Genomic DNA, 23,133 nt, shown 5'->3' on the forward strand with positions numbered 1-23,133 from the left:
TTGATAGGTAACAAAAAAATACTTGTAATGTCTTTGTTAAACATCTCTGTTTCAAATCTTAATAAAAATTATCTTACAGAATAATGCAGATAATTAAAGTTCTAAATTTCTCCAATCTCACAGCATAGAATCTAACTAGGTAAAAAAATACTTTATAGTGGACATGTCTCTCTCTCACACACACACAATGAAAGCAAAAATACAGATGGCTCATCAGGTTATAATGGGATATCAAGGAAATTTTTATAGAGCAAAAAGACAAAATATTTGCAAGTCAAATGAAAAGAAAAAATGTGTTTTTTAGTTGAGTTGGGAAAGCCTAGCCATATTTGGGCCTAAGCTATTTTTTCCTGTATTTCTGTGGTTGGAACAATCTCAACTACTCTTCCTTTCAATTTAAAATACGAATATAAGCCATTCTGAACAGATGCTTGGTTTTTAAGCCATTTTACTATTCTCCTGAAACTTTAAAATACTGTACTTTTTTCTAGTATCTAGTCAAGGGCAAATTTTTATCTAATCACAAACTTCAACATCTCATGAATTTATATATCTTTAAAAACTATTTAACAAGTTAAAAAATTCTACAGTTCCAATGATACAATTATAATTTTGTATTACATGTGCTTACCCATTTTTGTTCCTTCCAGTTGATCCTTTAAGCTAAAAAAATATATATGTACATATATACATATATATATTGCTTATTGTAGAGTTTCCCAAGTGGTGCAGTGGTAAAGAATCACCTTACCAATGTATGACATGCAAGAGACGAGTGTTCAATCCCTGGGTTGGGAAGATCCCCTGGAGCAGGAAATGGCAACCCACTCCAGTATTCTTCCCTGGAAAACTTCAAGGACAGAGGAGCCTTGTGGGCTGCAGTCCATGGGGTGGCAAAGGGTCGGACATGACTGAGCAGCTGAGCACATCCCTTATTGTATTGAAAAGGTTAATCTTGGTTTTCCTCTTTTTTCTCCTCTATTGAGGTTAAAGGAAATGATTTTCCCCTCAAGCACTGGTTTCATCTATTCTACATTTTGTTTCTCTCTTTCACAGATTCCATTCTCCTACTCTGTCCATAACAGCACACCACTCCCCACTCATGTTCCATTCAGGAGAATAAACTTAAGTTTGAAAAATAAATATAGTTAAGAAAGATGAGGATAATTCATAATCATTATTTAGTGAAATCTCAACATTTAACACAAACTCTGATTTTGTAGAGACATTGTCTCAAGCCTTCAATATGTTTTATGAATCACAGCAAACATTGCAATTCTCATTCATTTACAATTATTTATTCATTGTCCACCATGTACCAGGCATTGTTCTTTGGGCTGAGAATGCTTCAGGAAACAATTTAAAAATTCCTACCCTTAGAGTATTTAGATTATGGACAGGGGAAAACAGAAAGAAAGAGAAGATAAAAGGAAAATCAGTAAGACTATCATCTTTTTTGTCAGAAAATTATTAAAGCTAGAGAGAAAATTAGAGCAGGGAAGAGAGAGGTTAAGCCCCAAGCCAAGTTGGGATGGGCAGTAATAGTACTATGGATTAACAGGGGCGGGGTTTAAGGATTCACCCTTTCAGATGACATAAGTGTACTCTAACTTCTTAAATTAAAAATAAAATTAGGGAAATCTCTTCCATAGAGAACTCAATGAGCCATTTTTCCTACACTTATACTTGCTTTCTAAGAGGCAGCATGGTCTGAGGCAGGCAAGTGATCCCATCACCTCCAGTGCTACCACTGTTTCAAGAACTGTACAAATTTGGGCAAGTTACTCTACCTTTCAACCCTCCTCCTCAATCTTAAAATGATAATAACAATTCTGATCAGATAGTGTTACTTTGAAAATACACAAAGACAATAAAATATAAATACTAACCTATTCCAGGTGAAAAATATAATGTCTGAAAATTGCTTTCAAATATTTCGGAAAAAAAAATGAGGAAAGAGGTAAAAAAAAAAAAAACTGGGCAAAATGTTGGGAATTAATGAAACCCAGTGATAAATATATGAGTTTATTATATTATTAGATCTTTTTCTATGTTTAAACATTTCCATAAAAACGTATTTTATGGAAAGAATTAAACTTGAAAACAAATATACTTCCTTTGTAAAGATGTTTATAATAACTAGAAAGTAATAAGAATACCAATTTAGCTTATAAAATTTTCTTATAAAACGAGTAAAAACTAGGTTTATGTACTGAGTACTTACTAACCATCTGGAACAATGTTAAGTTCTTTTTTCCATACCTTATTCAAACATTCTAATTTTACAAAATTAACTTCATGTTTTACTCACTGTAAGAAAAAAATGTAAGACAGAAAGGCAGAAAAGCATCTTAAGTTTACAGACTCACATGGTACGCAACGTATAATCAATTTTCAGAAGGAATTTTAGCATCAGTTACTGAATGCTTAAAACAAGCGTGTGATGGAGCTAATAAAAATCTTAGACAATGAATTCTACATGATTATAACAAGAAAATTAAAAACTTACCAGATCAGTATCTGCCTTTTTGGACGTCAAAGCTTCAACTTTGGAATCCAGTTCTGCCTGTATTTGGTCTCTTCTTTTCATGACAGCCTTTGTATCAAAACACAGGAAGGAAATAGGCTGTACTTTGTTTTAATAATCTTTGCATAGCCAAAATATACATTTCAGAATACAAGTAGCATCTCTTCCCCAGGCCATCAGTCCATCTGGGGGTATAATGCCTTAAAATGTTTTTAATCTCTAAAAGCTAAACAGATAGCAAGTGCTTAAAAGAAACTTGTTCATAAATCTTCTATTAGTTTTCCCAATGTATATCTTACTGATTTAAGTATTTTATGTACAAAATACAAATGTTTTCGTGGTGTACTCTAGGCACGTACAGTTCTTCAAAAAGACCAAAGAACAAAACAAATTAACAACAACAACAAAAAAAATCAGTAGAAGCACTGAAAATTCATGCTATGGTGTAAACTAGTTGCAGTTGTGAGTACATATGCACCACGCATCTGAAAGTGTCTACCATCAGCCTTCTTACTGGACTCCAAAAGCTAATAGCTCAACAAAGTCAATTACAGTGGGAATCAAAATGGAAGTATACATTCACATCTTAAGATTTTATTTTAGCTTAAAATATATAAGTGTTAACCAATTAGCCAAGCTTTTAAGGAAGAAATATGGCCTCTACTCTGACTGATAGGAGTTCCACCTTATTTACTTGAATAATTATGATTTTATGTTTCAGTTAAAACACCCCTGTGAAGACATTTAAGTACAGAATTCATCAACATCTTTTACGATGTTTTCCAGCATTTAACAATGTCTTTCCCTTGGTGACTCACTTTTCTTCTAGACAGTCTACCTGGGCTTTGCAGATGCAAAGACTATTTGTACCCATCTTTCACTGGTTTTCACAGTATTAATTAAATAGTGAAATTGTAATAATGAACACAAGTGGCCTAAACAGTTCAAGGCAAAAATAAAACTAACCCTGAGTAAGCAAACAGTTCAACCAGGAAGAGTGGAGTTGTAGGACGTATAAGAGAAGAACCTTAACGTGGTACAGGTCTTCTGGGTGTTTTCAGAGGAAGAAAAGAACCTAAACCGCAAATCAGTTAAACGGAACCAAACAAGCTGGCTATATAGTATTTGTGTGAAAACTGAGTCATTAAGGATAGAAAGCTGACTTTCCAAGTGGTGCTGGTGGTAAAGAATGTGCCTGCCAATGCAGGAGATGTAGAGATGAGGGTTTGATGCCTAGGTCAGGAAGATCCCTTGGAGGAGGACATGGCAACCCACTCCAGTATTCTTGCTTGGAGAATCCTTTGGACAGAGGAGCTTGGTGGGCTACAGCCCAAGGGGTTGCAGACAGTTGGACATGACTGAAGTGACTGAGCACAGCACAGCACACAAGGATAAAAGGCATCCTGAAAATAACTCACCCAACTTTTGTGCCTGGTGGAATCACTCTTAATATGTTCAAAAGAGATTAACACCTCTCTTGTGTTCAAAGAAATGAATAGAAAATTCAACTAATTGTCACAAATTCTTTTATATTTACTTCAATGTTTAATTGCCATTAATGGCAGGAACTCCCTTTTTCTAACCCAAATGGCACATGCAATAATTTAGTCCCATTAAGATCTGTTTCCATCAATATGAAATATTGTGCTTCATATAGATAGAAATATTTTAAGTAAGAGGTAGCTTCAGAAGACAACTAGTAAAAACAGCAAAAATTTAATCCTTTTGTCAAATCATATACTTTTCATTATTTTAGCTCACACTGAAGAAAATATTCCAATATAAAACAGAAATAGATCTGCAATGTAAGTGCTACTGATTACACTCTGGGAACCTACAAAATAATACAATCAAATGAGGACTTATAAAATAATTCGATTCTGGTTGCTATTATCATTTTTTTCCACACCTTTAATGATACATGATTTAAACTGCATAATTTCCATCTTGACATAATAAAGACCAAAACACATCTAATTAGGGGAAAATAATATTATATTTTTAATGAAAAAAATAAGATCTCTTTGAATAGCCACACAAGAGGGAGATCAATAATGAAGTAAACCAATGGAATGTAGCCAAGGGAAATTGATGGAGGCAAAGAGGAGGTGCCTCAACAGTGAAACACTAGAGGACTTTGGGAAGCAGGGAGGATATGCTTATAGGAGGACCCCAACAAAGTCAAATAACAACAGAAGCCTGAAATACCTACAAAATATTTAATGATTCTGTGAAGGAAAATCTGAACATAATAAACATGAAAGAGGCAGATATTATGCTGAAAGGTTGAGAGCGTTTTTCTTACCGAGACAGAAGTAAAAAATATTTTTAAATCCTCCCAAATCAAGAGTACATGAAAACAGAAACCATAGATTCAAGCACAAATGGCAGAAAAAAATGGACTACCAGTGAATGCAAACTGACTTCTTCTACCTCTGTCACCTACAACACCAGAAAGCTGAGGGTGTCAGTTCAACTGTGTGAGGTATTATGCACAGAGAATACAGGATGAAAAACATTAACTTTGCAGATAACATCACAAAATCCCAACTATCTAGAGAACTAAACTTGAACTTAGGAGGTTACACGTAAAACTTTGATATAAAAGGAATAAAAGCCTTTTCAAGTCATGAAAGAAAAACATGGTAATGTGGAGGATTTCTTTTTAGAAGCATCCAGAAGACAGAACAAACATCAAGATCCTACTCAAGCACTTTCTACATAATGATACAAACAAAACAAAACATACAAAATCCCCATATTATAGGGATTTTCATATATTATAGGGATTTTCATACAAATATGAAAATAAAACGTAACACAAATGTATATTCATATAAATCCCTATATTATAGACAATAAGCAAAGACCTTATTTTTCCTCATTGTGCACATGTTCCTGTACATGAACATTAAGAATGTGGATATCATCTTTCAAATGTACCTAGAAGCAAGAAAGCAACTTGTCCGTAAAAAGAAATTTCTAAAGTGCTGAAAATTCTTAAAGTAAAATTTTAAAATGCTGGAAAAACTAATCATACTCTCTATGTAAATCTTGACTGAGGATGCTTCAAACCTATGTTATAAACTGCTGTTACTACTGTTGAATATGCCTGTCTTTCATTAACATATTCTTCCACTCATCAATTCATTCATGCAGTAAACAAATATTTATGAGCATCTACATGCAAAGCATCTTTCTACGAGAGGAAGACAGTGGTGAACAAACAGAAACAGAAACTGCCTTTATAAAGCTTATAAGCAAGTCAGGGACTCAGGTGGAAGTATAGTTCGGAGTCCTTACCATTAACATTTCACTATAAAGTACATACTCATGTACAACAGGAAGCAGGGCCTCTGAGAATCCAGACATCCGTTTTTCAGTGGCCTTACAGCATTTGTCAATGCAGCTGGCAACACTTTTCAGAGTATCAGCCAGATCTTCTTCCGATGCCGACCACAGAATATGAATTGGGCCATATTCTTTCATTTCATCTAAATATTCTAAAAAATAATAAGTTCTTCAATTTATAATATGCTCTTTCAATATATACTTCAACATAACTTCAATTATATACTTAAAATACATTAAAATTATATGTTTCACAATCCCTATATTATAGACAATAAGAAAAGACCTTATTTTTCTCATTGTGCACATGTTCTTGTACATGAACATTAAGAATGCAGATATCGTCTTTCATTAAACTGACCTGTCCTCCCAGTCTGCTCAGACCAGTCCTTGAATAAAAGCTTTCCAGGTGTAATCAATAATAACATGCTTTTTCATTGTCAAAAGTATCCTGGCTTGGGTGATAAATAAATCACTGTATCTATTGTATCATGGACTTCTGTCTACCAAACAAACCATACCTGAGTATCTCATTGGCAACATGACGTAAACAAAACATGTCTTCTTTTCCTCTTCTCCTGTTTACATATCCTACCTTGGAAGGAAAGTTATGACCAACCTAGATAGCATATTGAAAAGCAGAGACATTACTTTGCCAACAAAGGTCCGTCTAGTCAAGGCTATGGTTTCTCCAGTGGTCATGTATGGATGTGAGAATTGGACTGTGAAGAAAGCTGAGTGCCAAAGAATTGATGCTTTTGAACTGTGGTGTTGGAGAAGACTCTTGAGAGTCCCTTGGACTGCAAGGAGATCCAACCAGTCCATCCTAAAGGAGATGAGCCCTGGGTGTTTTTTGGAAGGAATGATGCTAAAGCTGAAACTCCAGTACTTTGGCCACCTCATGAGAAGAGCTGACTCATTGGAAAAGATTCTGATGCTGGGAGGGATTGGGGGCAGGAGGAGAAGGGGACGACAGAGGATGAGATGGCTGGATGGCATCACTGACTCTATGGACGTGAGTCTGAGTGAACTCCGGGAGTTGGTGATGGACAGGGAGGCCTGGTGTGTTGCGATTCAAGGGGTTGCAAAGAGTCGAATATGACTGAGTGACTGAACTGACTGACTAACTGACTTACTGGTAATTGCTTCCAGAGATCTAAGCAAAAAATGTGGGGTCATCCTAGACCCTAAACTGACACCTACAAAGAGACAGTCAATCACTAATTCCAATCTTTCTAAATCTGTATCTATTTATCTCCCCACCCATCCACCTATCCTCACTTGTACTGTCATCAGCATCTCTAAACTGCGCTCTGCAAGAGACTTTTAACAATTCTCCCTCTCAATTTTTGTCACAGTATATGAACATTAAAGCCTCTTAGCTGAATTAGAAAGTCCTTTAAGTCCTTCAGTCCCTACCTTGCCTCTCCAGGTCTAACTCCTGAAAATCTCCCTCACAGATATTTTAATTCAAGCCAAAATAACAGCTCATTCATGAATCTCATGATTTCTCCTAACTTAAACACTGCACATGTCTTTTAATTGCCCTCTACCATTTCTATCATCTGACAAACTACTTCTAACACTTTAAGTCGTAACACAAGTAAATCTCTTCTGTTTCTGTTCCAAAGGATTCGTAGATGCTTTATCCTCAATGAGTGTCATAATTTAATAGTTCTATTAAAGCCTATCATAATTTAATACTATTATCTCACTCTATTATAACTGCTTGCACAACTCACATACTCTGAGGCCATATGCTCATTACAATAGGGCAAAGTCATTATTTTTTTAATCTCAAAGCCTAATACATAATGCATTCAATAAATATTTTCATATCAATGAAAGAATGAACAAAAGACTATTCAATGCTTGATAAGCCATTTATCCAAAAATTTGGATTTCATTTTAAAATCTGAATATTTTTATACGTTTCCTTTCACACTATCAATGTTTAATGACAGATGGCTTTTTATGGTAGAGGATGCATGAATAGTGAGAATTTTTGGTCTAATATCCACATAAGTATAATTAAATTCTCTATATTTAATCATCTTAGTCATTGGGGTTAGTTGAAAAATGTCATATTGCTCTAAATTAAACTTTTTTATTAAACTATTAAATTTTTCAAAAGTTTATATGATCAGGTAAACTAAAAAAGACTTTAAAGATTTAAAAACAATAGAAATACTAGTTATCACCTAAAGAAGATACTGTTTGACGACCACTAGGATCCTTCCAAATTGCATCCTCCTGATCTAGGCCTATCTTTTATTTTAGATAATGGCCATGTGACACCATCCCTTCTCCAGGGGATCTTCCCTTTGGACCAAACCCGGGTCTCCTGCATTGCAGGTAGATTCTTTACTGTCTGAGCCACCAGGGAGGCCCCAATATTTCTAGAAAAGAAAACATTCTCCTTTATTTCTTTTCTTAATTTCTGCATATATCAAAGTGTGTTATTTACCCTGTAAAGTATTTATTTTAATTTAAAGAGCTTCCTTGAAATTCTAAACTGTGCTTATATAGCACTCAAATTGCATCTGTATGGAAACTTAATGAGCTGCACTGTAATTTGTCTGTTAATATATCTGTTTCCCCAACTAGACTGTGAACTCAGGGACAGATACTATTTTAACCCTCCTTCAATCTTTAGCACAAAGCATTAGCACATGATGTGGTCAATACAAATTTGCCTAATTAATTAGGGAACACAAAACAAAGTCAAAAAAAAAAATAGAATAAAAGCAAGTCAAAAGAGAAATGACTCATTATGATAAACAAATTCTTCATGATTTAAATATGAAAGAAATGCCTTATATAGCTTAGACTCCCAGAACTCCAAAAAAAAAACCAAAAAACCCAAAAACCCATCATTTTAAATGAAATCTTGATAAATGGGCTTTACATTTGAAAGACCAAGAAATCCCTTAAGTTTGTGCCAGTGTGCCTCCACTCCTTGAAACTGAGAGCTCAAATTTATAAAGTCCACCACAAAAACCCAGTTTTCCTTCTGAGGATTTCACAAATATTAGAGCAGATCAGAGATTTGAAAACTAGTCCCTTGCACCAGTAAATATAACACATAATGATGATATTTGATACTCTATAGAACTCTTAAATGTCAAGAGTTTCCAGGGGTCTCTGAATTGCCATACCACTTAACTATCCATCAAGAATTCACTTAATAGAACTGGAATCACTGAACCTAGTTAAAACAATTATCTTCTTGATTTTTTTTTTAATTACAAATGGTAAATACAAAGACCAAGAAGGCATAAATCAAATTATTGTCAGACTTAGCCATCTATTTTAAATGTAGATGAATGCAATTTTAAAAAGTTGGCAAAAACTCATCATAGAATTTATAGAATTCATAGAATCATGAAATAAAATCTAACTTGAAAATAGGAAAAGAGATCTATTTTAAATCTCTCTGCCATTGCTTGGACAGGTCTAATATAGAGTTCTTGCACCTCCTCCCCAACCCCCGCCCAAGCAAATGTGGAAACCCTATTTCCTAAAACATCACTTCTTTGATTAAAATTATGGTCTATGTTGAACATTTGAGACTGACTACACCCAAAATATTAAGCTCTTTATCCCTATTATTTATAAATGGAAATAAGAATGTGTGTGTGTGTGCTCTGCTGCTGCTGCTGCTGCTAAGTTGCTTCCGTCGTGTCCAACTCTGTGTGACCCCACAGTCTGAAGCCCACCGGGCTCCCTGGTCCTTGGGATTCTCCAGGCAAGAACACTGGAGTGGGTTGCCATTTCCTTCTCCATTGCATGAAAGTGAAAAGTGAAAGGGAAGTCACTCAGTTGTGTCCGACCCTCAGCAACCCCATGGACTGCAGCCTACCAGGTTCCTCTGTCCATGGGATTTTCCAGGCAAGAGTACTGGAGTGGGGTCATGTCCAACTCAGTGCAACACTATGGGTTGTAGCCTGCCAGGTTCCTCTGTCCACGGGATTCTCCAGGTAAGAAGGCAAGGATAGTGAGGCAGGGTGCCATTTCCTCCTCCAGGGGATCGTCCCAACCCTGGGATCAAACCTGGGTCAGGTCTCTTACATCTCCTGCATTGGCAGGCAGGTTCTTCACCACTAGTGCCAACTGGGAAGCCCCTGTGTGCTCTATGTCATGTCAGTCATGTCTGACTCTACAGCCCCAGGGACAGTGGCTTTCCAGGCTCCTCTGTCCATCAGATTCTCCAGGCAAGAATACCAGAAGGGGTTGCCATTTTCTCCTCCAGGGGATCTTCCCAACCCAGGGATTGAACCTGCATCTTTCACGTCTCCTGCATTGGCACGCAGGTTCTTTACCACTGGCATACCTGGGTATACTCCAATAAAAATTTTTAAAAACAAAAAAGAGAGAGGAATGCCCAGCCAATGCCCAGGTTGGGAAACTGAAACTGTCAATGATGAATTGCTGGAGTCTCAGTGTGGACAATTCCAGGAGTTAAAAATTCCAGAGAAACCAGCCATGGGTGAAATCCCACAGTATTGTGAGATTTACCTCCAAAAGCCTGCACAGTAAATATCAGGCAAAAATTACTTCTGCTTCCTGCAGGAGATGAGAAAATAAGCCATTCTGTAATAGCCAGGGTACTCTACCTAATAGCCAGGGTTCTTCTTAACAAGGCCTTCCCTTTTGGGAAACTGGTTACCCAGAGCATAACCTGCTGGGGTATTATCAGAGCCTAACTGACCTGGTAGCTTCCCTGGTGGCTCAGTGGGCAAAGAACCTGCCTGCAAGGTGGGAGACCTGGGGTCGATCCCTGGGTTGGGAAGATCCCCTGGAGGACGGCATGGCAACCCACTCCAGTATTCTTGCCTGGAGAATCCCCATGGACTGAGGATCCTGGTGGGATACAGTCCATGGGGTCACAAAGAGTCAGATACGACTGAGCGACTAAGCACACTGAGCTACTGCTGCTGCTGCTAAGTCGCTTCAGTCATGTCCAACTCTGTGCGACCCCATAGACGGCAGCCCACCAGGCTCCCCCGTCCCAGGGGTTCTCAAGGCAAGAACACTGGAGTCGGTTGCCATTTCCTTCTCCAATGTGTGAAAGTGAAAAGTGAAAGTGAAGTCGCTCGGTCGTGTCTGACTCTTTGCGACCCTGACTCTTCGCGACCCCATGGACTGAAGCCTACCAGGCTCCTCCGTCCATGGGATTTTCCAGGCAAGAGTACTGGAATGAGGTGCCATTGCCTTCTCTGGAGGAAGGGAAATACCCAACTTGAGCCCACTCTGGTCATCCTGTCTCAACTAAAATGGGGAAGGAAAAACCCTGAACTTCTGTGAGGCTTACAGTGGTCCAGAAGCACAGACTCATGAAAGGACTGAGACCTAACCACAGGTCTCCAGAATGCTTCTCCTCCCCACACCTCACCACCACATTACTAAAGGCCTATTTACTTTTATGAGTACATCATGTCTGGCTACCAGGGGCAAAAAGAAAATTACAAGACATACTAAAAGGCAAAAAACACAATTTAAAGAGAGAGCAAGCATCAGAACCAGATGTGGCCGAGATGTTGGAATTAGAACATGATTTTAAAACAACTATGATGAATATGCTAAGGGCCCTAATTAGATACAGTAAACAGCATGCAATAACAGATGGGCACTGTAAGCAGAGACAGAAATCCTAAGAATGACCAAAAAGAAATGCTAAGTTGATGCTGCCTTACCACACCAGCAAATGGAAAAAGATTCATCAGAAATGCAACAACTTTGAGATCACAGTTCAGCAGTTCTACATACCCCGTTCTTCCTTGTAGATTCTCTGAGATATTTTATCTATCAAATTTATTTTCTGGCTAAATATTTCAATGAAGTTATTCATTTCCATGAACTCCTCAGGGCGACTTTTAACTCCTCTCATTGACAATGCAACTGCTCTGACTGACTGTCCCATCCTGCTGAGTAATCCAGGCCCTTGCTTCTTGTGAGAAGAGAATTCCTAGGAACAAAAAAAATAAAACATCGGATGAAGCAAACAATGATATTCTAAGATCCAACAACAAAAAAAGAAATCTAATCAGAAGAATAAAGATGATAAAAAGGTTCCATATACATCTTTTTAATTTCATGTTAATTTGAAGCAGATGAGTTAGGGTACACAGTCCTTTCTCTAAGCCTCAGCCTCCTTGATAACATTCTTTTCCAAAGTGCTTCTGTAAAACATGTAATCATGTTTTCTCAGAGCATGGATCCTTCAAAGAACAAGGTGTAACAGAGGGAACTGCACTTATAGAGATACTGGAGAAGATATGAAAATGATATGAGATGAAACCTGTATTTTATTAACAGGAATTTAGAAAAATGATTGAGAAAAAGATCTCTCAGGGTCTAATCTACATCCTAGGAAGAAAAATTGGGAAACTTTGTTAATCCTTTAGTTATAATAATGGCTAGCATTTATTGAGAGCTTAATGTTATTGGCACTATACTTGCATTTTTATACACATCACTCACAATAACACTGTGAAACAGGTTCTATTATTACTCTCATTGTACAGAAGAGAACGGAAGCAAAGGAAGGTTAAAGAAGCTTGTTCAAGGTCCAAGAGCAAGGAATTGGTGGGTAGGGATCAAAGTCCTGGCAGTTTGACCCCAAGGACTTCACTGCTAAGCACTAACTGGTCTGCTTTCTTAAAGTCACTGGAATAGTTGGTAAATAAACTCCCTGACCATAGCTCTGCAACCAACTTAACTGGATAAACTTATACTGTCTCCACTGACTGGCTATCTTTGGAGAAAGATTTTTCATAAAATATGTAATAGATGGTTCACAGTTAATTTAGAAGAGTTAGCTACAGATTTGCAAAGTAGAAATATTATAAAAGGATACACTGCACAGAAGTATCCCTTCAGAAGTATGGCCTACTAAAAAGGAACACCAAGAAGGACAAGGGATCTGACAATGGGTACAGCACTTACTGAAACACAGGTTTGAGATCAAAGATGATCTGGAGAAAGATAATGTTATTTAATATTTGGATAAATAATACATAATAATATTTTTATCTGTGGATTTGGCAGTCAGAGTAACAATGTCAAAGAGTAATATAAACATTCATACACCTACAAAAATAACAATGCTGACTACCAGATCTATAGATAAAAACATTATTATGTATTATTTACCCAAATATGAAATAATATATTACCTTTCTAAGATCTTCTTTCTTAAAGGTCTTACCCAAAATAACATATAAACTTGTTAATTTCCAAATCAGTATGATTTTGTGTGCAAAGAATATAATAACAAACGCCACCCTTGACCAGGCAGTACATCTATTCACAAGGGCTACTGCATCATTTGATAGAATAAATATTATCAGAAAGAGCACAAGTCACAACTAGCAAGCTGTTATTGCAACTGCTGACTGCAGAGAATGTTTCTAACAGCTTCTAAGGGTCTGGAGTCAGGCCACAAATTCTTCTCACATAAGTCACACAGGGCTTCCAGACACCAAGTACTGTCAAAATTGAGATGAATGGCTTCTTTAGCTTCAATCACTTTGGCAACAACTGAGAGACAGAAAATTCAACATTGGTCAGTAAGTATTTGGTATTGACCAAATATCACCATCTTTCTTGGTGAATTATATCTTAATAGAAGAAAAGAAAAAATAAAAGGAATATAAAAGGAATCTGTATTAGAAATTAGATCCTCTAAAATTAGGTAATTGATGGAAAAGTGAGAAAATTATATTATCTATCAATCCATTCATCCATCTATTAATAAAAAACTTTTATCTTAACTTGAAAAGCCCTCATTACTACTCAAAACAGTGTCAATTTAAGAATGTTTTTATATTTTCAGTATTAGCTATATGAAAGGAGTACCCAGGCATTTTAAAAAATATATCAGCTACCAAAAGAAATATGAGAATGTATATGTGAGAAAGGTACATGATTTTCATAACGTTCATGTGTAGACTTGATACAGGGTTGTATCCGAAGGATATTTCTTAAATGTCTAAAACTCCATCTTAATTCAAGGTTACTACTACCTGATTTAAAAAGGTAAATAGAGAAAGCATACAACCTACTACATGTACAAATACCGAAGGATTATATGAGTATAAATTACAATTTTTTACCCAAGCTTGTGCAGTAAGAAAAATTTTAAAGTCTTCATTAAATGTTAGAGTTGGATGGTCAGCAATTCGGTTCAAAAATTTGTGCAATGCCTTCCTTCGTGTCTCAATGAAGTCATCATTAAAGCGTTCCACCATTCCTTTCACTATAAACTTTTCTGGCAATGGCTAGGGCAAAAAAATAAAAAGGAATCTGAGCATTCTGTGGCACGGGATTATAAGGAATTCTACACTTCTTCTTTCTGGAAGACTACTTGAACATGTGATCATTTCTTATAAAAATAATTTTTCAAAATTCACAATGTTAGAGCCAAATACCAGAAAATCTTAACACGTTACAATAGTTTTAAAAAACAAATCTGTACATAGATTGAAAAGTTTAAAAACAAATGTTTCCCAGATAAATGAATTGCATTGAATCAAAGGTCTGAAATTGGGTGTTAAGACATTCTAATGATTCACAAGACAAAATGGCAGCTATTCTGTGAAAAAAAAAAAGTAAACGTACTGGAATAATCAGAGTGGGGTGCGCTTCTTCAAGTTTTTCTTTCAACCAAAGGAAATCTTGATAACGTCTCCTAACTTCAAATTCACTGGAGTCAAATTCCCCACGAGATGTCTGAAGAAAGTAGGAAAAAATAACAGCACATGCAATATAAGACAGAAGACATTTGCCTAATGTTATTTTAGACATTCTGAAATAAATGGGTCTCTAAGAAAAACTAACAAATTCTAATTATTCAGTGTTTGTCAGCCTGTACATTTTTTTTTCCTTTGCAGTCATCAATTCATGTAGCAGAAGAAACAAAGCAAACTTTCCAGTATTCCCAGAAAGAAAGCAAACATCATGCTCAAATTTAAAATCCAAACTGAAAAATCTGTCTCAGAGCAACCATCTGTCTTCCACAAGATTTTAACTACTATTATCTTTGGCATGACTTTCTTGCTAACAAGAAAGTGTGTTCTGACTTGAGGTTTCAAATATATTTCACTTCTCAAGATGATCAAAATTCAGAATTTGAGGAAAGTCCTATTTTTGCAACTTGGAAAAATAACCTGAACATAACTGAGAAAAAAAATGTTTCCTTGGAATCTGCTCAAACGAATTGCTTTGCTAAAATTTGCTTTTAGTATTTGAGAATTCTAACATTAACCAGAGTGATTTTACCACTGTTTAAAAATGTTATTAACGGAAATTTAATGTGAAAAGCAAATCTTTCTGTCATTTCTCAAGGAATTTTGAACTATATGCCTAAACTCCTAAAAGTTAAGCAAACACATTAAAATATCTGTTCTCAACAAACTAGAATCTATTCCAACACATATGACAAGAAGAACATGGGTACAATATCAACCTCACCTCTATTACCTGAATTACAAGCCAAACACAAAAATAGCTTAGACAATGCACACTCACCTCTTATAAGAAAAAAAGTCACTTAAATAGTTTTTAAGAAAATTATACAGAAATATTGTTTGAGATTTTCCTGGAGGAGTAAATATGGAATAAATAACACATTATTTCACACTCACCAGAAATATCAATCACCCACACAGATGAACACAATTGTAAAATTAAGCAGTTCAAGTCAAAATAAGATGTAATCTTAATTGTCATAAAATAAGGTTCACAAAATCTACACTTGCCAAGGTTTATTCTCATAAAGTGAATGTTTAGAATATCATAAAATATATCTTAGCAAAACACTCCCTTTTTAGTGGGAAAAAGTAGAGGTAAATGAGATGCAGAAGTCTAAGGAACTACATGTTCAAAAAAAACTACAAAATCTATTATGCAAAATGGTACAAATTGTGGAAGTGGTAAAAATAGGCCAACTAAATCTAGTGGAAACACAGTTTAACAATATATATACAAGTTGGTATGTGTACATATATATATGCAAATACACACACATGCATACATACATATACACACAAAACATAAAGTGACTCGTTAAACAATACCCACTGACACCTCTACATCCCAGGTACATGTGTACAGGTTTACTACCAATTTCCAAGAAAAAATAAGTTGCCATACTTAACAATAAAAACACTCAAACACTGTGAAGTTAAAATAAGACTGAACATTACATGTCCTTAAGAATTCCCAAAACTTCAAATTGACACAAAAGAAACTTGTATAAATTCCAGCAACAGGAAGACATAAAATCAAGTCAAATAATTGGTTGCTTCTGTCCTCATCACCCTGCCAGTGACTTACGAGTTCTCTATCATACCACAATAAAGAGAAGAAAGCAGAGAATAAGTACAAACCTTAAGGACAGCACATTCGTTCTTCCTACTCTAAGACTTCATTGGCCTTCAAAGGGTTATAAGTTACATATTATTTGTCCTCCAAAATAACTTTTTAGAACATAAGTCCTTCTAAGTTGGAAATCTGTCATCAAATTTTCCTATTGTTTGGAAGCTTTATCTCTTTTCTAGTCTAGAATACATTTTTCTATAGAAGGTAAACCGTAAATGGTGTTTAATTTTTCATGTCTGAACATAAGAGCCTGGGTACTTGAAGTTTAGGACTGAAAGACAATACCTCAAAATGCATTTATTTAGCAAATACTGACCTTCAGTCATGGGCAAATAGTTACTCTAAAATTTGAAGATTTAGAAAACTATTTTTCTGAGGGAAATGAATTTAGAATCAAGAATATACTTTTATCACCAACTACTGACACATACTGGCAGGCATTTATGAGTCTGTCTTCATGATAAGGATGTGAAAGGAAAAACCTTCATTAAACCTCGTGAGTTCTTACTCCCACATGTCCTAAGGCAAGGCACACCTCTAGATCTCTGAAACCGAAAGTATTTCTTCAGAGCAGTTACTTTGGATGTTTCAACCTGGAGAATCAGGGTAATTTCTCGTAAGGGGAATAGGTGCCAGGAACGTGGGCTTCCTGACACAATTATTTACAGTCACGCACTCTTAAGTATTCCTAAGTAGGGACGGCCAGTGTACCTGTAGGCAAAAGAGTACGTGCATTTATCCTTATAATCTTAGTGTCCATGAATATAAATGTTTATAAAACTAAAACTTTCCCAGGGTAGCCATCCCTGAATCTCCTAATTAGATGGAGTTTTTCACCTGCTGTGAAAAACCACCACCATCCTCATAAAATTCTGTATTTTTCTGTCATAATATTTATAACTATAATTAACCAATAAGCCATACAAGTGTTTAATATCCATCATCAACACCCCGTGTCCCCGTACTGAAAACTCCACGAAGGCAGAGGGTCTGTCTCAATCGCTGGCATAGTCTCAACATACAACATGGTGCCTCAACATAACTGGCACTCAATAGAACTTTATTAAATATATCAGTAAATAAATGATACTAAGTAAATAACAAAGAAAAGACTGTTTGCTAATGAGATATACATCTACTAAAAGATTATATTTTTGTATCTGTAATACATATTTTAATATATATAGGTACAGTTTATATACTCAGTTCAGTTCAGTTCAGTCGCTCAATTGTGTCCAACTCTTTGCGACCCCATGAACTGCAGCACGCCAGGCCCCCCTGTCCATCAGCCACTCTCGGAGTTTACACAAACTCATGTCCATTGAGTCGGTGATGCCATCCAGCCATCTCATCCTCTGTAGTCCCCTTCTCCTCCTACCTTCAATCTTTCCCAGCATCAGGGTCTTTTCAGATGAGTCAGCTCTTCGCATCAGGTGGCCAAAGTATTGGAGTTTCAGCTTCAACATCAGTTCTTCCAATGAACACTCAGGACTGATCTCCTTGAGGATGGACTGGTTGGATCTCCTTGTAGTCCAAGGGACTCTCAAGAGTCTTCTCCAACACCACAGTTCAAAAGCATCAATTCTTCAGTGCTCAGCTTTCTTCACAGTCCAACTCTCACATCCATATGGAAAAACCATAGCCTTGACTAGACGGACCTTTGTTGACAAAGTAATGTCTCCGCTTTTTAATATGCTATCTAGGTTGGTATAGTTTTTATTTCACGGAGTAAGTGTCTTTTAATTTCATGGCTGCAGTCACCATCTGCAGTAACTTTGGAGCCCAAGAATATAAAGTCTGTCACTGCTTCCATTGTTTCCCCATCTATTTGCCATGAAGTGATGGGACCAGATGCCATGATCTTGTTTTCTGAATGTTGAGCTTTAAGCCAACTTTTTCACTCTCCTCTTTCACTTTCATCAAGAGGCTCTTTAGTTCTTCTTCACCTTATTCCATAAGGATCGTGTCATCTGCATATCTGAGGTTATTGATATTTCTCCTGGCAATCTTCATTCCCGCTTGTGCATCTTCCAGCCCAGCATTTCTCATGATGTACTCCACATAGAAGTTAAATAAGCAGGGTGACAATATACAGCCTTGACATACTCCTTTTCCTATTTGGAACCAGTCTGTTGTTCCATGTCCAGTTCTATCTGTTGCTTCCTGACCTGCATACAGGTTTCTCAAGAGGCAGGTCAGGTGGTCTGGTATTCCCATCCCTGTCAGAATTTTCCACAGTTTGCTGTGATCCACACAGTCAAAGGCTTTGGCATAGTCAATAAAGCAGAAATAGATGTTTTTCTGGAACTCTCTTGCTTTTTCGATGATCCAGTAGATGTTGGCAATTTGATCTCTGGTTCCTCTGCCTTTTCTAAAACCAGCTTGAACATCTGGAAGTTCATGGTTCATGTACTGTTGAAGCCTGGCTTGAAGAATTTGAGCATTACTTTACTAGCGTGTGAGATGAGTGCAATTGTGCAATAGTTTGAGTATTCTTTGGCATTGCCTTTATTTGGGATTGGAATGAAAACTGACCTTTTCCAGTCCTGTGGCCACTGGATGCAGTAAAAGTAACCAAATAGATAACAAAGGTACACACTTTATAACAGTTAAGCTGAAAGATAGTCTGCCACAATCATGTATGGATGCACAAAAGTATAATGAAAATCTATATAGTTTTATTGTTATTGTTGTTTAGTCATTAAGTCATGTCTGACTCTTGCAACCCCGTGGACTGCAGCCTGTCAAGCTCCTCTGTCCACGGGATTTCCCAGGCAAGAATACTGGAGTGGGTTGCCATTTCCCCCTTCAGGGGATCTTCCTGCCCCAGGGACTGAGCCTGCATCATCTGCACTACAGTCGGATTCTTTACTGTTGAGCCACCAGGGAAGCTCTCTCTATAGTGTAAAAATAAACTGTCTAGATTGAAATCTTAGCTCAGCTAATGACTATGTTGTGTAACCTTTGGCAAGTTTTAAGTTTCAGTGTCCTCACCCACAAAATGGGGGTAAATCACAAGATCTAGGATTGCTGTAAGCTTCAAATGAGTTAATATTATTATGTATCAAGTGGTTAGAACACTGCCTGGCACAAAATAGTCCCACAATAAAAGTTAGTTTAACACACTATAATATTATCGCTTTCACTACTACTATTATTCCTATAACAGCAGCACATGTAAAGCATGATGCAATACAGATAATTCATAAGAATTGTGTGTCTATGATCAGAATGAAATCCATAGGATGGCTTATAAAGTGTCTTACTGAAAGAAATAAATGAGGGGAAAATAATTCAGTCACAAAATCTTTGCTGGAAAGGATAATGAAAATGGATGATTATGATTATAATAGCAGTAACAGGAGAAATACGGTTCTGTTCTTAGCAGTGTGTCTGTATTAACACATGGAATATTCACAAAGATCCTATTAGGTTAGTATTATTATCTTATTTACAAATGAGGAAACCAAGCACACAGAGGTTAATTAAATAGCAAGGAAAGGGAGCAACAAAGATTCTACTTCATGCTGTTTTGCTCTGCAGCCTTTGACAGGACTCTGACACTATAAATTTCTTCACTCACCCACTCACCAAAAGGTTAAATGACTTAGGAGCTATATCCCAAGGATTGTGTTCAGAATTATGGATAATTTAAGATACAATTACCTACCTTGAGAAGCTCACAGACTCAGTGGGAATAAATAAAAAACACACGTAGTTACTGACACACACACAGGTAGGTAGCAAATACTGAATACTTATCATGTGTCAGGCACCCTGGTAAGTGTTTTACATTGATTATCCATCCTAAATTAATTCTTACAGCAACTGTACAAAACCAGGTCTTATTTTCAAAAATATTCAGTTTTAAAGATTAAAAAATAACCTGAGGCTTAGAAGGATTAAGCATAGTCTTTTAATTTCTTTTCTGCACTGTCATATCTCATTTTCTTTAGGAGTTCAGTTAGAACAGTGTGAGCAAACAGTAGAAAGAGGATTTTTAGCTTCTGGGAGCAGAGGAGGTGAACATCGTTTCGAACTGCATCTTGAAAAATAAACAGTAGTTTTCTGTCTGAAAGTGGGAAGGGCATACCAGACAGAAGCAGCAGCATATGCAAAGTTATGAGAGCAAGAAATACCCTAGAATATTCAGATAAAAGAGGCAGTTCTATGCGAGTGAAGAGCAGGGGTTTTAAAAGTAGGCAGTAAGAGGCGAATTGTGTATAGTAGGCTGGCTCCAGACTGAGAGGGGCTCTGAATGTCATACAAAGGAGTCTGCACCTTGTTCTGTAGGAAATGAGGAGCCAAGGGAGGATTTTAAGAATCTGAGTGAAGAGCTGAGATACACGCATCTTAGTGCAACATAATTAGCAGGCCGTACTGAAGGAAGTGCTTGTATGTGGAGAGTCCAAAAGATTTTCAGCTACAAAAGGGATGCACTTCCAGAGAGTGAGATTTCACAAACAAAACGTTATGACTTATAAACAGAATTCTTAAAGGCTGCTGTTACACAAAGATTATCATCGTAAAAAGGATTATACTATTTGGCTGTTTTGTTAGTGTAAGCCGTCATTTTACAGAGCCTTGTCTGAGGATTAAGGAGACTTGGATTCCAGATCTGTTCTGCCTTTGCATCACTAAACAACTAAAAGCATCTCATACAGAAGATAAAGAGATAAAGTAACCATTTGCTTTTTTTTTTTTTTTTTTTTTTGACCTTGCTGGGTCTTTGCTGTGGTGCACCGGCTTTCTAGTTGCAGAGCATGGGCCTAGGTGCCCCCACCACATGTGGGATCCTAGTTCCCTGACCAGGGATTGAACCCATGTCCCTCTGCATTGGAAGGTGGTTTCTTAACCACTGGACCACCAGGGAAATCCCACCATGTGCTCTTATTTGGAAAACAAATGAAAAAACATTTTTGTAATCTTCAGAAGAAATGTGAATACAGAATACTGCATTATATTTTGAACCAGTTGTTTTCTTTATTAGCGAAACTTCTTTCCCAGATATGTTTATCATCTTTAAACTAAAACATTAAAATGTTCTTATTTTAAGAAGCACAATGGCTAAAATACAAGTGACTGGTACTCAAGTTAATCCAAATTCATATAGGACAAGTGAAGGATAGATAAGATGCAATGTCTTATTCAAAATGGCTGAAAGACCAGTACTTAATTCTGCTAAAATTCTCTAACGTGAGTATCAAAGTGAACAAAAAGTAGTTCCAAAAGTTCAAAGAAGCAACTGTAGTCAAGAAAATGTTCATTAAATACTTACCTTAGTAATAATCCTATAAGTAATAAAAGTTTCAATTGTAGTAACATGGCTTTCAGGTTCATCGACTGTAATAAAAAGATCTTTCAAATCTGGCTCATCTTCAAACTTGACTTGGTTTATCATTGATAAAGGGGACGTCGGCATCAGAGGGCTAAAGGAATTCATGTCCATCAATGAGGCATCCTATGAATAAAACATTGAAAATTAATGTTTAGGGGGAAAAGAGTTGAAACCCTCTTTTTCTTAGACAATACAAATACTAATCATATATGTCAAGAACAAAAAGGATAACTGGACTCCTGCTTAAATAAAGTATGTGGAAATATATTATATGCTTAGTTCTGTTTCATAACAAAATCCCACTTTAAAAATGACAGTAAAGAAAGAAACAAAAACAAGACAAAAATCATAAAAAGGTACAAACCCTCAAAGTAAAAAATAACAGGCTAAGCATGAAGTAGCCATCATGGTCAACAAAAGAGTCTGAAATGCAGTACTTGGATGCAATCTCAAAAATGACAAAATGATCTCTGTTCCTTTCAAAGGCAAACCATTCAATATCATAGTAATCCAAGTCTATGCCCTGACCAGTAACACTGAAGAAGCTGAAGTTGAACAGTTCTATGAAGACCTACAAGACCTTCTAGATCTAACACCCCCAAAAGATGTCCTTTTCATTTTAGAGGGCTGGAATGCAAAACTAGGAAGTAAAGAAACACCTGGAGTACAGGCAAACGTGGCCTCGGAGTACAGAATGAAGCAGAGCAAAGGCTGATAGAGTTCTGCCAAGAGAATGCACTGGTCATAGCAAACACCCTCTTCCAACAACACAAGAGAAGACTCTACACATGGACATCACCAGATGGTCGACACGGATCAGACTGATTATATTATGTGCAGCCAAAGATGGAGATGATCTATACAGTCAGCAAAACAAGACTGGGAGCTGACTGTGGCTCAGATCATGAACTTCTTATTGCCAAATTAAGACTGAATTTGAAGAAAGTGGAGAAAACCACTAGACCATTAAAGTATGACCTGAATCAAATCCCTTATGACTATAAAGTGGAAGTGAGAAATAGATTTAAGGGACTAGATCTGATAAACAAAATACCTGATGAGCTATGGACGGAGGTTCATGACATTGTACAGGAGACAGGGATCAAGACCATCCCCAAAAAATAGAAATGCAAAAAAGCAAAATGGCTGTCTGAGGAGGCCTTACAAATAGCTGTGAAAAGAAGGGAAGCGAAAAGCAAAGGAGAAAAGGAAAGATATACCCATTTGAATGCAGAGTTCCAAAGAATAGCAAGGAGAGATAAGAAAGCCTTCCTCAGTGATCAATGAAAAGAAATAGAGGAAAGCAATAGAACGGGAAAGACCAGAGATTACTTCAAGAAAATTAGAGATACCAAGGGAACATTTCATGCAAAGAGGGGTTCGATAAAGGACAGAAATGGTATGGACCTAACAGAAGCAGAAGATATTAAGAAGAGGTGGCAAGAATACACAGAAGAACTGTACAAAAAAGATCTCTATGACCCAGATAATCACGATGGTGTGATCACTCACCTACAGCCAGACATCCTGGAAT

At 36.6% G+C, this 23,133-nt stretch overlaps 1 protein-coding gene across 7 annotated transcripts in view; it reads right to left on the reverse strand.

The window, feature by feature from the left end:
• The window catches only part of SNX7 (sorting nexin 7), a 164,135-nt gene that overhangs the window by 106,562 nt on the left and 34,440 nt on the right, over positions 1-23,133 (reverse strand). For all 7 annotated transcript variants that reach the window (XM_025288225.2, XM_006049771.4, XM_006049769.3 and 4 more), the window contains exons 2-7: positions 21,540-21,722; positions 14,501-14,611; positions 13,996-14,160; positions 11,648-11,846; positions 5,831-6,030; positions 2,510-2,596 (exon numbers count right to left, since the gene is read on the reverse strand). In XM_025288225.2, the coding sequence (XP_025144010.2) occupies positions 2,510-2,596; positions 5,831-6,030; positions 11,648-11,846; positions 13,996-14,160; positions 14,501-14,611; positions 21,540-21,722 (945 nt within the window). The remainder of the gene's footprint in view (positions 1-2,509; positions 2,597-5,830; positions 6,031-11,647; positions 11,847-13,995; positions 14,161-14,500; positions 14,612-21,539; positions 21,723-23,133) is intronic.

This window comes from Bubalus bubalis, chromosome 6 (genome assembly GCF_019923935.1).
Source record: "Bubalus bubalis isolate 160015118507 breed Murrah chromosome 6, NDDB_SH_1, whole genome shotgun sequence".
NCBI lineage: Eukaryota > Metazoa > Chordata > Mammalia > Artiodactyla > Bovidae > Bubalus > Bubalus bubalis.